Raw genomic sequence first — 19115 nt, 5'->3', positions numbered from 1 at the left:
AGAAAATAAAATGTGATGGTTTAAAGGCAGATTTGGGCCACTTATCGATCCCAAAAGAAAAAATTTCCAAAGAGAAGAAATCATTTTCATACAACACTTTAGGCGCCAAATTCAAAAATTTGCAAAAACTGCATGAAATCTCTATGGGGGCTACCTGAAGGGGGGCTTTGAGGGAAAAATGGATACGGCCATCTGAAACGGCCTGTTATAAGGAGCCTCTGTACCAAATTTCATCGCGATCGGACAAACGGTGTGGATTTGTATAGAAAAGTCGGAACGACGATTACCAACAAACAGGCCTTTCTTTATTATATAGATAATTGTAGGTCCGGATCAAAGAATATCTGTTACATATTCCAGAAGAGACGGATATAAGTCGTCCAGGTTGGTGGGGTTCGTTTCATCAACGTATGTGGAGCTTCCAATACGACAATCTCTTGTAATTATATCTTCAATCGATGTTTCTGGCTGACTCATGAAAGTTGATTCGTTGAAGTCCATTTGGGAGCAATTCTGTGGAAAAGGGCAAAAATGGGGTCTTTGAGTTCAATGTTATAATATGAAAGGTTTCTGTGAATATATTAATCGATATAAACGAGGGTATACTCACGAAAATATCAATATTGGGCCATTCATCGGGTATTTCTCCCATTGAAGCATTTGATGAATCAAAATTATAATAATCTCTCGTATTTGGGGTCTGCGCAATTTCCTATATATTATACAGGCAGGCATAAAATAAACATTTTGAGGTATAAAATCACCAAAAGAAATGGCAAATTAAACCAACCTTAATTCGATTTCCAAAATCATTGTTGTTCTTTTGTAAATCCTGAAATTGTTTTGCCTCAGCCCGGAGCTTTTCCACCTCGCTCTTGAGACATTTTATATATTCCACTGTTGATTTTAATATTCCACTCTTATCCGAGCAGTGCATATCAATTATCTCACCAAATGGTTCGGAGACTTTTGGTAGGAGGGTTGCAAGCTCATTAATACGATCGTTTATTTGAATTCGACGTCGTTTCTCAACTGTAGATAAATTATTTGTTACTCTCTGACCTTTTTTCTTTACACACTTTTTTATATTGTGCTAAATAAGCAAAAACTTACTTAAATTGTGAGCATTCTTCTTTTGGAGCTTCTTAATCTCTATTTCTTCACTTGATGAACTGAAATCGTCACCTTGGCACCTAATCTTCTTGGAGGATTCCTTTTTAGCCCGACATTTACGGGGAGTATTTAATTTGGGTGAATTGACACATTTTCTCGGGATTTTATAACGTCTCTAAAATAAAGTCAAAGCACTTTAACAGGAGAAGAAAATTCACTTGCGATAAAGATTGATTATTTCTGTATAAGGATGTAAATTCATGTCTCACTTCTACAAAAGTTTATGAACAACTAATGACACTTTCAGGTTGTTCCAACTAAAGTTTCCGACGACGAATTAAGTGCTAATTAGGTGTATGTGTTGCCACGTTTTTCCCATATGCAGATACACTCATAACATTAAAATTTTAAATTTACAAAAAAAATGTAGTTTTGAATATTCTCGACAAAGTTATTCATAGTTTAAAGAAACTGAGGAATCGATTTTCTGCTTCCAAATGAAACTAACATTTTTAAATATTTTATAATATCTTTATAGCATAAAGTGAAATATATGTATTAGTCAATCCTTATTTTATCATTCAAAGAATTAAAAATTCAGTATATAAATTGTCTCTGTTAATTTTACTAAATATTTTCTTCAGTGATTTATTTTATTATTTCTATAAATTCCTCACTCATCCACCGACGTGTTAAAGAGTCAACATTTAGCTTGAGGGCATTAATAAGACTTGACGAAAAAAAACCCATTATCTGTTAAAGTGTATACGAAAGATAATGAGACATGGAGTACATTCTAGCAAATACATTGCGATATAATTTACATTAAAATTCTATTGAATAAATTTCAATGTCAAATTACAATATTTTGTGATTTTCCACTCATCTTCATGTTTCTTCATCCTCGGAGAATTCTTTCAATTCTTTTATTTTATATTTTGTCATAATTTTATGAGTTTTGCAACTTTTCTCAATTCCCTTGCCCTTTGGGTTTATGGTGTTGTTTTTCACATGGAAGTAATTAAAATTCATACCATCGAATTCCAGACACTTTGGCCACAATATTCTCTTCTCTCATACTGCCCGCCGTGCAGTAATATTCATAAACATTCATGACGTTGTAGTTCTGAACCATATTTCATGGATTTTTTTGTGTCTCGCTCCGTAAGTTTGCCATATTAGCGCCTTCTTGACAAAATAGCTTTTTTGCAAAGAAAAACTTTGTCACTCTGTCCATAAAGTGCAAGTGCTTTATATACTTCTCATCATACAGAGAGCTTTCATCCAAAAGGATTATTCTTGTTTCATTTCTTTTATTTTATGACACATTCGTGAGAAATGACCAAAGGATTATGCTCCTCATTTTAGGGATATTCCATTTTTAAGTGTATAATAATTTTCAGCAAGAGTTTTTATAAATGAAGGTCGGAAGTCAAAGGGTTAGCCAAAACATATTTATTTGCTATAAGATTTTAATAAAATCTTATCAAATAGAACTTAAAGAAAAATGAGAAATATAAAATGCCAAAAGAGCGAGATTCGAATAAATTTTCCACAAACTTTAACCACACCATCATATATCTTTAACAATGTATGTATGTGGAGAGCAACCCCACATTCACTAAAATTTTCATTGAACATTAGCTTCAGGGTAAGAAATGTCAAGTGGATCATTATTCATGCGTGGATGGAGATTTAACGGAAATCCTAATTTTTCATCAGGAAAATATGACTTCAGAACAAAAGGGTTCATTCGCAAGGGAAGAAGGACATTGTTGCAAAATATAATATCTCTAGGTGCTAATTAAAATTTAACTGTCTCTGTCTCCCTATTCATTTTCCATTCCATCCACGTCCAACATATCTTTTGTGCTAAATAAATGCTGAAATGATATACATTCTGTCTCGAAATGTATTCTTCTCTAAATTAAATTTAAAATCGCGTACCTACATGAAGAAGACTTTAAATATTTAGGGGATTTAGGGTAACCTATGTATAAGTTGTTATATACATATGTATGTATAGTAGTGTGGGAGAAAAGCTTCCCTGTGCATTAGCAAGTTTTTCCAGCTCTTTTTCATTTTCATTCACGTATATACATATCAGTGTGGGGACGTAATTTGCTCTTCCCCCTTCAATTCAATGTTCCATGACACATTATTTTTTATGATCCTTTTTTTCCCGCTTTAAGTAAATTGGTTAAATAGAATTGAGAGAACAAGAAACATAATGCTGAAGAATCTCTCTTTTTGGTGTGTTAAAGAGAAAATTTAATTTTGTCATCTTATTTTCCGTTTCGCCAAATTAAGTGTCTCACAAGCTATTTCAATTATGGAGACAAACAACAATTTATTTTCGCTTTTTTGCATGCCCTTCAAAGTACTACTTGAGGGAGTGAATGGAAAATTTCCAGAACAAGTAAATGAATGACATAGAATTTCATTTTTAATAGAAATGTCATTGTACTTAAACATTTTTTTTTTGAGTGGGATGAAATAAGATAAATTTTCGTCAAAAATTACTCACCGTTCATCCCAATGGTGGCTGCCCCAAGCAACACGCCACGACTACTGACTGCTTTGACAACTTTATGTAGTACTTTAAGACGTCGTATTTTTGGGTTTTCACGACTAGTCAAAACTCTTTTCTCAATATTTTAATTATTATTGCATCCCTGTTTATAATTGAATAATATAAGTGGTCGTCGCCATTTACTCTACGATTTGACATAAAAATAATATACAAAAACTGAATGCTTAGCAGTTTTTAAGAAAAGTAGTCGTAATGTTGTCGTGGTTCTGACAACATTTTGTAATGAGGATCCGTAAAGTTGTCGTGAGTAGTCGTGAACATAAAATCCAATTTTTGCTTAATCTTTTAATATAAATCACATTTTGAAATGCTTTCATCGTTGTAATTTACTTGTAAACAATTCCTGGATACATTTTAGTGCAAAATATTGATTAAAATTATAATAAAACGCAATTAAAGAAAAACATGAGAATGACCACGAAAAGGAAGTCTTAAAGAAGTCATAATGCGTTGGACAAAATATTGAATATTCCTGTGGTTATTATTTAGTTACAGAAACTGATTTTACATGATAATACTATTTACTGCATTTATCATTGGAATAAACAATTTTGAATTTTCTTCTTTAATAAAAAAAACTTAAAATTAAAAAAATATTTATTTGTGACCGACTCATTTCTACGACAACCAAAAATAAGTCTTAAAGAAGTCATAATGCGTTGAACAAAATATTGAATATTTCCGCGGTTATTATTCGATCAGAAAAACTAATTCTACATAATAATTTTATTTACTACTTTTATAATTGGAATAAACAATTTTGAATTTTCTTCTTTAATAAAAAATAACTGAAAATTAAAAAATATTTTTTTGTAACCGACTCATTTCTACGACAACCAAAAATAAGTCTTTAAGAAGTCGTAAAATACGGATCACGCAGCTGAATTTTTTTGTAATTTGAAGAAATTGCTGATTATTTATAAAGTAAAAATATCTTTAAACGGTTTGTTTTAATGGAGCACACATCTTTAGCTGTAATTTTAGTCTCTGTATTATTTAGAAACATGTTAAAATTACATTTTAATGAACGACTACCAAAAAGAAGTCTTTAAGAAGTCGTAAATACTGCAATGAATTTTGCCAAATTTTATTGTTTTTTGAACCTTTTTAAATTATTTAATAATTTTATCATCTTTGTGAATTATCAGCGAATATTATTATTGAATATCGCAAAGAACTTTACGATATTTTAAGATTTTTATAATATTGTGTTGCATAACCTCATTCCGGATGAACATTCCGGCAAATTGTTCACAACTCCCAAACATCGTAAGCTTCTCCCTTACCTCATCTTTATGATTCAAATGTATGCAATTGAAGATAAAAATATATTTATACTTTTTAACACAATATGTATCTAACTAATATTTTATTTTAACGAATATTCACATTTCTTAAAAATTCTATGCATTCAAATAAATAATATTTAAATATCTTCAGTTCTTGGAATTCAATTATGGGTACCTGAAAAATATACCCTTTATGACCCTCAGACTTAAAAAGTGTTAAGGGCAATAAAATTTGCAGTGCGCAGGTAAACTTTTCTCAATAACTGTTTTTGTTTTCCATGAAGTTTACAGGATAATCTTTAAGTTTATCCCATTTCTAAGTAAAAGAACAGATAAAATGTCATAAAAAATCTAAAATATTATTTTCTAAATTTCGTTTTCTTTTTAAAAACTCTTATCAAATCTTACAAGATCACACGCTTTTTTTATACTAATAATTATAGAAAGCTTTTAGAGAATTCCTTGTTAGCAATATTTGTTTATTGACAATATTTGTGAATTCTTGCAAAATAAGGTATGCAATTCACAAAAATGGTGGAAAAATCGTCGGTTTTATCACCACTCTTTACATCTGTTGTAAAAATCCCATGGAACGTACAAATTATGCTGATGTAACTGACTAAATTCGTGAATGCGGCTGCTTTTGATCGCCCAAATTAATTTTGATATTTTTAAAAAATATTTGATAAAATTTAAATAAATAAAACTCACATTATTCGCTATTACAAGCATTCGCAAAGCAAATACTTAACATATGAATTAATATGAGATATAAAAAATTTTATTTTTAGTTAAAAATTTTAATAAATAGTCAAAATTTTTATTTGTTCTCAATACTTTTGCCATATAATGACTTATTTCCTGTCGAGGATATAGTCTCGCATAAAATTATTAGCGTATATACGCATGAAATTTTTTATTTCTATATGTGGCACAAAATTAGAGAATATATCTAAGAGAAGGGACGACATGAAAACGGAGAACATTTTTGTGCACCCAAAATGTGCTTCACCAGGTAATTTGGAGAGAGAGTGAGTGCAATAAATATGAACGAGAAGGGGAAAAAATCATACAAAATGTACAAAAATGTTTCACAAATGCAAAATGTTGTGTATGAAACATACCTTGGGTGATATAGCCGGAATTAGAGAAAGCATACAACATGTGGGGCGCTCCCCAGATAAAGAGATTCACGTGGCAGTTACCTTGGAATATATGGTCAGGATTAGAAGAATGAATGCAGCCTGGGAGGCTCCCCAGATATAGAGATTCAATTGGTGGTTACCTTGGAAATACAAGCAGAAGTATTAGTGCAACGAGCCCCTCCGGGAGAAGGGACAATTTTCGGATAGGTGTATGTCCTCCTTGGTAACCTCGTGATGCTCTGGGGCCCCCGCGATGGTCAATAAGAGAAAAGTTTCCAACACCACTTAATTTATTTTAACTTTAGATAATTCACTTATAAAACTTGAATGTAGATGCCAGTAAAGTTGATTATAAAAATATAACGAAATTTTAATGGATTACATCTTAAATTGAAAGATAATTGCGAATAATGTCCCATGGTGGGATAACGAGGTCGAATCGGATGCACACTTGACGTAAGAGGGCGGATGTGTATCGATAATGGCCGATGCTGTTTCCAGGGTGTCTCAACAGCTCCTGAGACGCAACATCAACAATTTTGAATTGGACCAGTTGTTTACAACGAATGTTATACATGCTCCCCGGGGTGCTCTGGGGGGTCATCCGACTTCTCAGAGCACAATCGTAGAAATCTTCAGTGGCCAGACACGCTAACTTCCTGATAGGACGAGTGCACCCTTCTTCTTGGCTCCTCGGCTGTAAGATATCGAGATAGAAGAGTCTGAATTTCTTACCAAACTCCTGGGAATCTTGCCGACACAATCGCCACAGAGAGAGGGGATTCTTCTGGATATGTCGTAAGTCAGGATCAGGAAAGCCGTGTCCAGGCATCTTTCCAATGAAATGTCCAGGGATTAGGCCTGACGGTTCGGTTGCATCATAGAACATAATTCCGATTGGATGACGGTTGAGTGTCGCTTCGATTTGGCACAACATAGCACACATCTTCTCGAGAGGCAATGACATGCGCTGGGTGACTCGAGAGAGATGAAAACTCAAACAGGCCTCCCAGAGACCACCATGATAGTGGGCACTTGGAAGGTTAAGAGGCCAAATAAATCCATGACGGCTGGTCTCAGTGGAAATCTTTTGTCGGAAATCTTCTTGCTGCAGAAGTACAGCAAGTTCTCTTGCGGCACCAACAAAACTCTTTCCGCAGTCTGAGTAAACATGCCGTGGAGTTGTTCGTCTTGCAGTAAAGAAGCAGAAGTTCGCAAACAGGGTCTCGGTAGACAGATTTGTAGCGAATTCCAAATTAGAGATGCAAACTATCGGAAAAATTCGCTATCGATACTATCGAATATTTTTGGGAAAGCTATCGATAACTATCGATGACTATCGATAAATTTTTTGTTCGTGGATATGACCGGTTTTTCGCTGTTCAAAAGAAGTGTTGGGGGACATGGGGCAAAAAGTTGTTTTTTTGGGAGAAACATTTTCCTGATTTCCCTGAAAATATTTGAGTTTTTCCATGACAACTATCTTATAGGAAATTTTCCAGGCTACAACTTTGTCTCAGACGAAAAATTTATAACTCAACGGGAAAATGCATTTTCAGCTTATTTTCCGAAACCTTGCACTTCTAACTTTTTGCCCCAACCATGGGGCAAAATGTTAATTTACGTTTTTTGTCCCTAAATTTTAATTTTATGAATTTATTTCATTTAAACACTATAAAAGCAATTGAGAATAAGATATTTGTGCAACAATTGGAAAATTTTTTTATAATAAAAATACAAAAAAAATAAATTAATTAAAATAAAGATAACTGCCTTAAAAAGGGTGTCTAACTTTTTGACCCAAGTGGTACTTTTTAATGTCAGTGTTCTACGGGAAAACCCGGAAAATTTAAACTAGGTTCGTGTTCAGCAATTGTTACTCTATCTAAAATGCATTTGGGTCAAAAAAAATACGTAGAAATACGCCGAAATACGATATTGAAATGAAAGGTCAAAGTAACTTTGAAATTCGAAAATATTATTTTTAAATAAATCCCAAAATATTAGATCAATTATTTTAAATCTTTATATGGTTAGTTAGAGTTAAAAAAGGTACTTTTAACTAAATTAGAATAATTACGAATAATATTTACTGAGATATCTATTGGAAATGTTGTGTCTTGTATTTCTAACATTTTGCACCAGTTACCCTATCCCCCGCAAAAAAACCAAACTACTTACCCAAAAAGAAATTATTTTTACCAACATGATAAAGCGCGTAGCACCCTCGCAAAAAACCCAATTACAGAAAAAGAATTTTTCATTGCCAAAATAATTGAAATAAACGAAAAACGTTCTTAAAACCCTCGCATTGCCATGAGGGATAGGTGACTGACCCCAGAGCTATAGTTCGATTAATTGCGCCTTAGTTCTTAGAAGGTATAGAACCAAGTGTAAGATCCCTCTTACATTCCAAGCGGCAAGGACGTGTCGACACACCTCCTGTCGCAGTCACTGCCATCACAACACTGACTGTCCCGACAAGGTTGGCGATCGATGTCCCGTTAATCCGCTCATGCCTTACTGTTAATCTTACATTCGGCCACTCCTGACTTCAGGAGCTGCCCTCAGCGACCTTGACGTCATTCGTCACGTTAGATTATCGCTCTACATTCGCTCTAATTACCTCCCTGAACTTCTCTTGCTTCGTACAATTTCTGACTCACTTTGATCTTTCCTGCTCGTCTTATCTTCCTCTATTCTCATGAATTCTGTTCTTGTACTAATCCTCTTGCCCTCTTCTGACTGCGCTCTAACTCTCATTCTTCGCCCTTAACCGGATTTTCTATTCACCTGTCTTCTGAATAATTACTCCGTTTTATCTGATCGTCGTTGCTCCTGCATCATATAACTCGACTTACTCTCAGTACTCTAACCAATACTGACTACTTCTAATCCGTTCCGTTTATTGATACCTGTCTCAATGCCGTTTCTCAACCCCTCGGCCACTCCTGACATAAGATGCTATGTTGCTATGACGCTCATTCCTAGATTCTGCTTCAACTGACTCTCAATCTTCTCTTATTTCCCTCTTCATCGGCTTCGACTTACTCTGGACACGTCTTGAACTAAACCAAGGGTGTTCCAGAGTGGCTCTCATTCACATACTTCACTTCGACTAACTCTCAATCTTCCTTGTTCTCTCTTCATTGATTTCGACTTCTTCTGCACACGTCTTGAACTTAACCAAGGGTGTTCCAGATTGACGCTCATCAGGCTCTGCTTCAACCAACTCTCAATCTTCTCTCTTCATTGCCTTCTACTTCATCTGGACACGTCTTGAACTTAACCAAGGGTGTTTCAGATTGACGCTCATCAGGCTCTGCTTCAACCAACTCTCAATCTTCTCTCTTCCTTGCCTTCTACTTCATCTGGACACGTCTTGAACTGAACCAAGGGTGTTCCAGCATGAAGCTTTCTCGCAATATCTACTTCAACCAACTCTCATTTTCTTTTGCTTCTCTCTTCCTTGCCTTCTACTTCATCTGGACACGTCTTGAACTGAACCAAGGGTGTTCCAGCATGAAGCTTTCTCGCAATCTCTGCTTCAACCAACTCTCATTTCTTTTGCTTCTCTCTTATTGACTTCGACTTCTTCTGGACACGTCTTGAAATTAACCAAGGGTGTTCCAGCATGAAGCTTTCTCGCAATCTCTACTTTGCCTAACTCTAATTTTTCCTCGCTTGCATTTCTCTAGTGACTTCAACTTTCTTGACACGTCTCGGACTCAACCAAGGGTGTTTCAGCATGAAGTTCTCTATTCTTCCCTTCTTCATTCAACTCAATTTTTTTTTTTTATTACTTCCTTCTTCGCTTGACTTAAACATTCAACGTCCCTATGCGAACCCCCATTCTAAGACTTCCCTACAATTCTCAGATAAAAAAACTTACTTTCAGATTCTTTACAACAATCCTGCTTTGTCATTCACCTGTGTCAACATATCATTTTGTACTCACCCTATAGAACCTCTGATACACTCCCTTATTATGTTCACCCATTTCCTGAGTTAAACACTAAATATTCCCTCTCACTTCCTGTAATATAAAAAGATTGTTTTCTCTCCACCAATCTATTTGCACGTTGCTTAATTTATTTTTCTAACAATTCAAATTGTCTTCTCGTTTGCATCCTTCCGGACATCCTCTATCTGCAACGTTTTGCCTTGCCTGACGACTCGTATGTCTTCCTTTCCCAAAATATCAAGGCCGACAATCACTGGAATGTTTTGAGCTTCATCTGGAACGACATGGACGGTTGTTTGCCTTCGCACCTCGTCAATCGTAACCCATACTTCCGTTTGCCCCACGGTCTGGCATTGTCCTGCGAATCCTCTCAGCGTTGTCGTTCTCGATTTAATCTCCACCCCCAGAGCTTCTACATCAGATTTCCTCATTGTGGTGCAATCGCTCCCTTGATCAATGTAAGCCCAGAGCTTTTTCTCGTTAATTTTCACCTCCTTGTAGTTCGGATTTTCTTTTTCCTCAACTTCAATTATTCTCATGTTACCCTTATGGATCATCTTTGAGTCTGTCTCATTTTTGCCACAGAATCTTGCTATGTGACCTTTCTCGTTGCATTTGAAGCACGTGATTTCTGCCTTCATGTCTCGTTGTTTGTTTTCTCTTTCATGGCATTCTCTGGCTGTCTGACCAACTTTCCCGCAATTGTAGCAAGATACTTTCTGCACCTGATTCCCATCCTGGCTCTCTTGTTCAGGCCGTGCATCGTTTTTTTCTCCCTTTTCTTTCCCCCCTGATTCGCCAATTCCGTGTTTTCTCATGGCTCTACGAATATCCTCAGCATCTTTGATTTTCTGGAGCAATTCCTGTGGGGAGTCGTAGTTAGCTCCGGCCACCATACCGATCAATTTCTCATCTCCCAGTCCTGCTATAATGTACTTTGCGATCGTCGCATCATCCAGCTTTATCTTTTTCCCTTTCTGTCTCATTTCAAAGAAGTACTCGGTTACGGTTTCATCTCGCTTTCTCTTTCTCCCTTGAATCTCTTTAATTATCCTCCCTACATTAATCTTCTCCGGAAAAGCTTTCATCAGTTCCCGCTTGAATTCATCCCACGTTTTCGTCTTTGTGGTTGAATGCCACTTCTTTGCGGCTCCTTTGAGCCGAATTGACGCATACAGCAGAACTTGTTGATCGGTCCATTCATAGATCTCCCGCATGGATTCTAGATTCTCAATCCACTCTTCTGTGGTTGTCTCATCTTCCCCAGGTCGGAACGCCGGGATCAAATCTTTAATTTCCCCACCAGCCAGTCGGAATGTTCCCACTTCCCTTGAACTTGATGAAGATGTACTCCGTTTGAGCGCTTCATTCTCCTTTTCCAATTCACGGATCTTTTGCCTGTAGTGTTTAATCACTTCTCCCTGTTCATCTCCTCCCATTGCTTCTTCATCGTACTCCCGGAGCTCTCTTTCCTCCAAATCGATTCCTCTTTCATCCATTCTAACCTAAAATTTCCATTCCAATTTATCTCCCAAATTCCTCGAATAATTCGGATGAATTTTTTAATTTTTTTTTCTGTGTACTTACTTTCCTCTCTGATTTAACTTTACTTCCTTTATAATTCTCACCTTTTACTGCTATTTTAGTTAATCACTCGCGTTCCGCTTTTGTTTTCTTTCATGTATTCCACAATAACAACAATCATTTGACATTTCACTCTGCGATACCGACTCATCCCGAACTCACCCGAGTGAATTCGCGCAATTCCCGTTTCCCGATACCACCTCTCGAATCATTCTTCATGGCATGCATTCTCAAGATAATTCTTTAATTTATTTTCCTCTTAGCTATTTATTTTTTATTTTAAATCTTTTGACATCACATTTTCCTTTAATCTCTAGTAAATATAAAACCCACCGCTTAATTGCCGATAAACAAAAAATCTCATTCCTTTTTACCATTTTCCCGTTTCCCGCTCCTACTTTCCGCTCTTTGCGCCATTTTATTCATTCCGCGCTTTTCTCTCTATTTTCTAATCGCCTACCTTATCCTTTATGGCTGCATCATCTTTGAACTCCTTCCACTTCCTTCTGCAGCAGAGTCGCATCCCACTTCTGAAATGTAAGATCCCTCTTACATTCCAAGCGGCAAGGACGTGTCGACACACCTCCTGTCGCAGTCACTGCCATCACAACACTGACTGTCCCGACAAGGTTGGCGATCGATGTCCCGTTAATCCGCTCATGCCTTACTGTTAATCTTACACAAGCTTTTAGAAATAAGTTGCTTGGTTATCTGAGAAGATTGTGTAAAAATTTAAGGTCAATCCGAGCATTAGAAAAAAAAGTTATTAACAAAAATGTAAGAAGAGGGAATTCAAAAATTGGTGTAACGGTTAAATTTATTCTTTTTTCGCTTTTTTCTCTTCGCTTTGTTACTCTTTGTCTCTTTCTTGATCATTCTAAACCTTCTAAACTGAAAAGACTATGTAGTTGAAAAATGTATTAAAAAATCCATTAAAAAATTATTTTTGTGGTCTAAAATAGACAAAAGACAAAAGAGTACCAAGGAGTTTAATAATGCACATTTGACCGAAAGATTTGACCGAAATATTTCGATCTATGGAGTCGGTCACTACCCCCATGGCAATGGACCTAAGTATTTTGGTCGTAGCGTACGGAGAGCTAAAAAAAATGAGGTATATTCTGATATAAATCTTTTCTTTTTTTCTAAGAATTAAAAAGTTGGAAGATTTTGACAGATGAATATTTTGAAATCGTTCTATTTTCGTTCTAGAAAAGAAAAACAAAGAATTTGTTGTTCAGGAAAATAGTCAGAAGATCTTTGAAGAGGCCCGGAAAAGTAATTTTCTTTCAAAAATCCAATTAAAGAAAGGAATAAAATGTCAAAATCCTATAAGATTTTTTCCAAAATATCAAAAATCTTATAATTGACGAACTGTCATAAAAGGAAAGAAAAGATTATCAGTATCTACCCTAAAAACGTAGTTTGGTTTTTTGCAAGGGCGCTACGCGCTTGACCATATATATTTGAATAATAGTAGTAGTCTCTCTAAAACAAAGAAAAGAAAAGAAATCAATTTCATACTACTACGACTTGCTATCCGTACATGCAGAAAAAACCCTATATAAATTAAAATTAAAATTTTGATAAATCTGAGTTTGAGTTTTTATAGTATTTTTGTAAAACTCTCAAATGAGACAGCGCGTTTCAATAGAAAGAGAAAATTGTTCCGATAGTCCGATAGTCCATTTCCCAATCGATAGTTTTCGATAGCCGAAGCTATCGATAACTATCGATAAATATCGATGGTTTTTGCATCTCTATTCCAAATGTATTGTGTTTGGTAGGCAGAGTTGTTTCTGAGAGGCTCCCCGGGGTGGGGATGGTTGATACATTGCAAGACCCACACCGGTTTCCTGTACAGAATGAGATGTTCCCTTGAAATGAACTCTGCCGGAAAGTAAGTCCTCCATAAGTTGCTGAAGAGATTGCGACTTTGCACAGAAGTAACGATGGCATTGGAGATAAATCTTCCTTGCAGCTGTGTGCTCTCCAATGGGCCAGAATCGTTGGCGCAAATTGGCTATCAGCAATGTGTGCGCAGAGTGGAGTACTTTGAGATTCTTTTCCGTGAGAATCAAGTTTGGAAGGAGCGATATGGGCAGCCAAATGGGATGTTTAACTGCAGAGGGTTTACCGGAATGTAAGGGGAACTTTTCGGAACGTATGGAGTCAATTTTGTTCACAAATAGACAAACAGATGTGAGCCATTTCCACTTCCGATCTTTGATGCTACAGTACTTCTTGAGATGCTCTCCGAGACGGTGAAGTGGCTGCGATTGATCCATAAAGATGAGTCTTTGCAAAGCTGCTTCTATTTTCTCCATTGCGAAATCGAAAGTTGTCATTGTCCGTGGAAAAGCAAAACAATGAAGTTTGGCAACCATGCATTGAAAGGTCGGTAATGCAGAGTAGCGCTCAAATAGTCGGGCAAGAAATGTTGTAGTTTGTGTATCAGCCCTGACCGTGGTCGACAAAACTTCCATTTCGTTGAATCCAGATTGCTTGGTGGGCGCAGGAAGCAAGTGAGATGGCCTTTGAATGAGTCCCGGAGGTCCATTCCACCAAAGAAAGCAATCTTTGAAATGAGATTGAAGAGTTCCACGTGATACCAAATAAGTGAGGTTATGGTAAGTAGATACGTCTCTCCATTGGGCTGTAGTGGGCACAGCCGGAAAGTTCTTCACACGAGATGAGATAAAGATCCTGTACTTTCCAGGGGGACTGTGCATCCAAGGGAGTAGACTGGTAGTGTCGCACCAAAAGTGCGTGGAATTTGGATGGTAGAATGGCTGAACTGTATCCGTCGATTCAGTTGCTAGGAGAGCCCAGCGAAGTTCTAATAGTGGGATGGTGAGAACCTTTGTGCTTGGTTGGACGATTGAAGAACTCCCGACGGGATGAGAGCGTAGGTAACCCAACTGGATACCTTGTGGAAATTCTCGCCATTTCGACACAAACTCCCCTGGTAGGGAGGCAACCCAATTCTTGCCAGAATAATGGATCAATTGCCTGAGAACTTCTGCCGGTGGGACGGTACTGAACAGGGCCATCAGATTGAATGAATTGGCGACAGACAAGGAGAGCTGACGCTTGATTGAGCAGTTTTCTGTGAAAGATACAAGAGATACGAGTGCATAGAAATCTGACGTCTTGGGTTCCTTGAGGATCAATGCGCTGGGAGTGGCATCGTCAAAGAATACGTCCGTGATTGTGGCTTCTTTCTGTAGACACGCATTGTAACTCTCTTCCCACAAGCACAGTGAGAATCTTCCACTGCTGAGAAGGTGCATAAATGAAGCTCGGATGTGGAGAGCTCCTTCCAGAACTTCGAAGCGTTTGAAGTTCAATGAGTCCAGGAGGGACCAGTGAGGATTTGCGGATGTTGAATCCGTGAGACCTCTGTGATAAGACACGAGAGAAGCATGAGTAAGCCGTGAGATCTCAGGAGCAGATTCTATCCAATGGTAAGATTTGAGTTTTGGAATTTCACTGGGTAGCGAAATATTGAAGAAATTGTAGCATGTTTCAGCTGTCGTTCGCTCATCCGGATCCATGGAGAGATATGGATCCACTTCCCTTGTGACAATATAGCCGAACACAGTCTTCATCAGCCATGGGAGTCCGTGACACAAGGAGATGGCATCATTGAGCGGGCTAGCCCAATAAGGTTTACCACCGAGAATGAGATCAACGGGTTGCTGAAGGTTCCATGTTGGAGCAGCTATTGTGACGTCGAGTGGAATAGCAATGAGAGATCGATCAACTGTCCAATTTGTAAGCTTTACGGAGGCGCTCGGCAGGTTGAACGCCTTGGATGTGAATGTGGAGTTTGACAGTCGCGAGGAAATTGTGATGTTCACGCTGGAATTGGAACGACTGCGCTTCCCATTCACTCCGCTGGTGGATAGCATTGTTGAGGTGTGTGGCAGATTGAGGCATAACAGAAGGCTGGTAGACATGATGTTCGCTTGAGTGCCTCTATCTCGTGCCACATGACCAAAAATAGTGTCGCCAGTTGCTGATAGAATGTTGACAATAGCCGTGGCAAGGCGGATTTTGAGTGTAGCTTCAAATATTGGGTTTCCAGTTTGTGGAATCATCGCTAGCACATTGGATGTCGAAGGACCAGGCGCACTCCTTGCGCCAAATTGGATGGGAAGCTTCACAGGATCCAAAGCAGAGGAGCTGCAGTTGGTGTGAGCTTCAGAATTGGCAAAGAAATGATCATGAAGCAACAAGCGGTGTTTTCCTTGACACGTTTGCCAGGTTTGGGACGTGCAACTGTGCATTGAGTAGGCGGAGAAACAGTTTAGGCAACGCCTCAGCTGTTTCATTGATTGGAATTGCTCATCCGAATTTATGTTGAGAAGAGTTTGGCATCTGATGAGCGGGTGGCATTTTGCATAGCAATACAGACGAGTGGTGTTATCAGTAACCATAACATTGAAAGCATGGGATGGAAGGAGAGGTCGTGATATATGCGATAGTGGGTAGACCGATGGAAGAGCAGGCTTGTCAGGAATATGATTTATGAGGAGGATGGCGCTAGTCAAGATTGCCAGTAGTAGGATAATCCCTTGACAACGCTTCTGGATGGTTTGCAGCATAAATGACGTCATAAAAAGCATCGAGGTAGGTAGATATGACATCATTAATCCAAATAAAATCATAAATCCTTTGTAAAAGATTGTCACAACGTTCACAAAGAGTATCACGAGTTGTTTCCTCTCTTTCCTTCTCCACTAAAGTGATTTGATCCGCTCTAATTTGGTTCTGAACTTCCAGATACCTCAACTTCATTGACTGGAGATTGTTGCACTGGAATTCTAGCGTGATCAATTGTCCCACAAGCTCCGTATCCTCAGCCATGAGCTCCTCCACGTAACGCTCAACACGGGAAATTGCTGTGACGATTCTCTCTCGCACACGGAAGATCATCGGAAGTGAAGCAGCAATCAACGACAAGGCTTGTAGGAGGCTTGTGGTACTCAGAAGTAATCTCAGAAGGTAGAGTGAACTGCGGCAGCTGGTTCGAGGCTCGAATGGCCAATTTTATGTATGAAACATACCTTGGGTGATATAGCCGGAATTAGAGAAAGCATACAACATGTGGGGCGCTCCCCAGATAAAGAGATTCACGTGGCAGTTACCTTGGAATATATGGTCAGGATTAGAAGAATGAATGCAGCCTGGGAGGCTCCCCAGATATAGAGATTCAATTGGTGGTTACCTTGGAAATACAAGCAGAAGTATTAGTGCAACGAGCCCATCCGGCTCGAAGGACCAATTTTATGTATGAAACATACCTTGGGTGATATAGCCGGAATTAGAGAAAGCATACAACATGTGGGGCGCTCCCCAGATAAAGAGATTCACGTGGCAGTTACCTTGGAATATATGGTCAGGATTAGAAGAATGAATGCAGCCTGGGAGGCTCCCCAGATATAGAGATTCAATTGGTGGTTACCTTGGAAATACAAGCAGAAGTATTAGTGCAACGAGCCCCTCCGGGAGAAGGGACAATTTTCGGATAGGTGTATGTCCTCCTTGGTAACCTCGTGATGCTCTGGGGCCCCCGCGATGGTCAATAAGAGAAAAGTTTCCAACACCACTTAATTTATTTTAACTTTAGATAATTCACTTATAAAACTTGAATGTAGATGCCAGTAAAGTTGATTATAAAAATATAACGAAATTTTAATGGATTACATCTTAAATTGAAAGATAATTGCGAATAATGTCCCATGGTGGGATAACGAGGTCGAATCGGATGCACACTTGACGTAAGAGGGCGGATGTGTATCGATAATGGCCGATGCTGTTTCCAGGGTGTCTCAACAGCTCCTGAGACGCAACATCAACAATTTTGAATTGGACCAGTTGTTTACAACGAATGTTATACATGTTGCAAAAAATTTTTTGCCTAAATCCAGGAATTTTCACGTCGTAAAGTATTACGTAAAGTTGTCAGCTTCGACCAAAAAATGTACTACTTGATGATTCCCAAAGTAATGTTATACGACTACTTTACGTATAAGTTTATGTATTACATTATGTACTACTTTATTTTCGAATGTAGTACATTACGACTACTTTGAGTTGCTTGGGGCATCCCATCAGCACTTTAAATCTTAGGCAATTGTGCGGGTGGGCTGAAGAAAAGGACAGCGGTTAAGCCCATACGATGAAAAGGTGGTTTAATCCACTTTGATAGATTAGTATATTTATCTAAATGGCCATCAGAGTGTCTAACTCGGAATGAGTTGGAAACATTATGTCTGTCACGGAAAATCCTAAAAAGGAGAAATGTAGAGAGGAAGAGATTTTACCTTTCCGTGTGTTTCACAAATAGCTTTTACTCCTCTTTTTTATATGACTACCTAGACATTTTATTCAATGTGTCAGCCCTTAGTGAAATGATTTCACGTTCCATTCATTCATAGGGATTCAGGGGTGGAAATTAGTCTCTTTGATCCACGAAGGAAAGCTTCCTTTTGCCCTTGGCTTATACCATTTTGGGAGAAAAGTAGCACGAAAAAAGAAAGAAATCCATCGGCTTCTGATTTTTATTGCCTGTCATTTGGTTCTTCTAACCCAATAGTGTTTCAGCTATGTGTACATATATTTTCTCTCCTATAATCTCATCATATATTTTATTTCGTCTTCTTCTATGTGGAGAGATACTGGTAAGTAAAAAGAAATTAATTTTGTCAACAATATACCCCCTAGATGGGTGTTTATATGTGGAATTTTTGGGGCCAAGGAAGCTTTCCCGCCCAGTTGAATCAATCTCCCTGCCCTTTGATTATGTTTGGTTTCATCTGACGTAAGCTTTTCTTACCAATTTCCATCCTTGCATGTTTTCCCGTTATCTAAATCTCCCACATCTCCACAACCGAACCGACACATGACTGACCAACTTTTTGTAAGAATCGTACATGAGATAAGCTTACAAGCTCCAATTCACCATACACTTCAAAAGAACTTTAAGGGAAAATCCAATTTAAGAGGAGCATCACTCAAAGAAGAGTAAAAAAAAACTTTCTAAATTTCATCAGCTGCTCTTATGTAGAATATCATATAAGTTTTTTTTGGCTACAAACTGTTGAAGAGGAGTCCAGAATGTGTATACATCAATCACTCATAATAAAGACTTTTATTCAAATTAATTTCACATTTTAGGAATTTTCTTCCCTGTACCCATCCTCAGATGGGTCAGATCCTTGAAAAAATGGAGTAGGAGGATGAGTATATTTTTAAAACATCCATAAAAAATGTAGACATAAAATTGATTAAAAGAGTTAAAAGACAGATTCATTATTGATTACTTTGGGGTAAATTAAAAAAAAATATTTTATTATTTATTTCTCATCAATTTTTCATGAAAAAATTGAATATAACAGTCAAGAACCATTTAAAATATT

General features: G+C 37.5%; 2 protein-coding genes across 3 annotated transcripts; both read right to left on the bottom strand.

The window, feature by feature from the left end:
* Window positions 1-271: 271 nt before the first annotated feature.
* LOC129786946 (uncharacterized) lies at window positions 272-10140 on the bottom strand. Its single transcript, XM_055822244.1, has 5 exons — window positions 10099-10140; window positions 1114-1288; window positions 791-1032; window positions 611-712; window positions 272-513 (listed from the first exon to the last, which is right to left on the bottom strand). Exons 1-5 carry the CDS (start codon window positions 10138-10140, stop codon window positions 334-336), a joined length of 741 nt encoding a protein of 246 aa, XP_055678219.1. The 3' UTR covers window positions 272-333.
* LOC129797825 (uncharacterized) lies at window positions 9719-12357 on the bottom strand. Of its 2 annotated transcripts, none has more exons than XM_055840665.1 (2): window positions 10245-12357; window positions 9719-10176 (listed from the first exon to the last, which is right to left on the bottom strand). In XM_055840665.1, the coding sequence occupies exon 1, from the start codon at window positions 11601-11603 to the stop codon at window positions 10248-10250; it is 1356 nt and encodes a 451-aa protein (XP_055696640.1). In that variant the 5' UTR covers window positions 11604-12357; the 3' UTR covers window positions 9719-10176; window positions 10245-10247. The 2 variants fall into 2 exon arrangements, with proteins under 2 accessions (XP_055696640.1, XP_055696639.1); XM_055840664.1 differs by having other exon boundaries at window positions 9719-11609; window positions 11692-12357.
* Between the last annotated feature and the right edge of the window lie 6758 nt (window positions 12358-19115).

Source organism: Lutzomyia longipalpis, chromosome 1, assembly GCF_024334085.1.
Source record: "Lutzomyia longipalpis isolate SR_M1_2022 chromosome 1, ASM2433408v1".
Lineage (NCBI taxonomy): Eukaryota > Metazoa > Arthropoda > Insecta > Diptera > Psychodidae > Lutzomyia > Lutzomyia longipalpis.
The sequence above is the reverse complement of the archived record's forward strand: the minus strand, read 5'-3'. Positions and strand labels throughout refer to the sequence as shown.

Excerpts from the sequence above, each read along its gene's own strand:
- LOC129786946 (XM_055822244.1), bottom strand. The coding sequence starts at position 10,140 with ATGGGTGAACATAATAAGGGAGTGTATCAGAGGTTCTATAGG. Across the intron at positions 1,289-10,098 it reads TGTATCAGAGGTTCTATAGG|AGACGTTATAAAATCCCGAG; the intron begins GTGAGTACAAAA and ends ACTTTATTTTAG. Across the intron at positions 1,033-1,113 it reads GAAGAATGCTCACAATTTAA|TTGAGAAACGACGTCGAATT; the intron begins GTAAGTTTTTGC and ends ATTTATCTACAG.
- LOC129797825 (XM_055840665.1), bottom strand. The coding sequence starts at position 11,603 with ATGGATGAAAGAGGAATCGATTTGGAGGAAAGAGAGCTCCGGGAGTAC.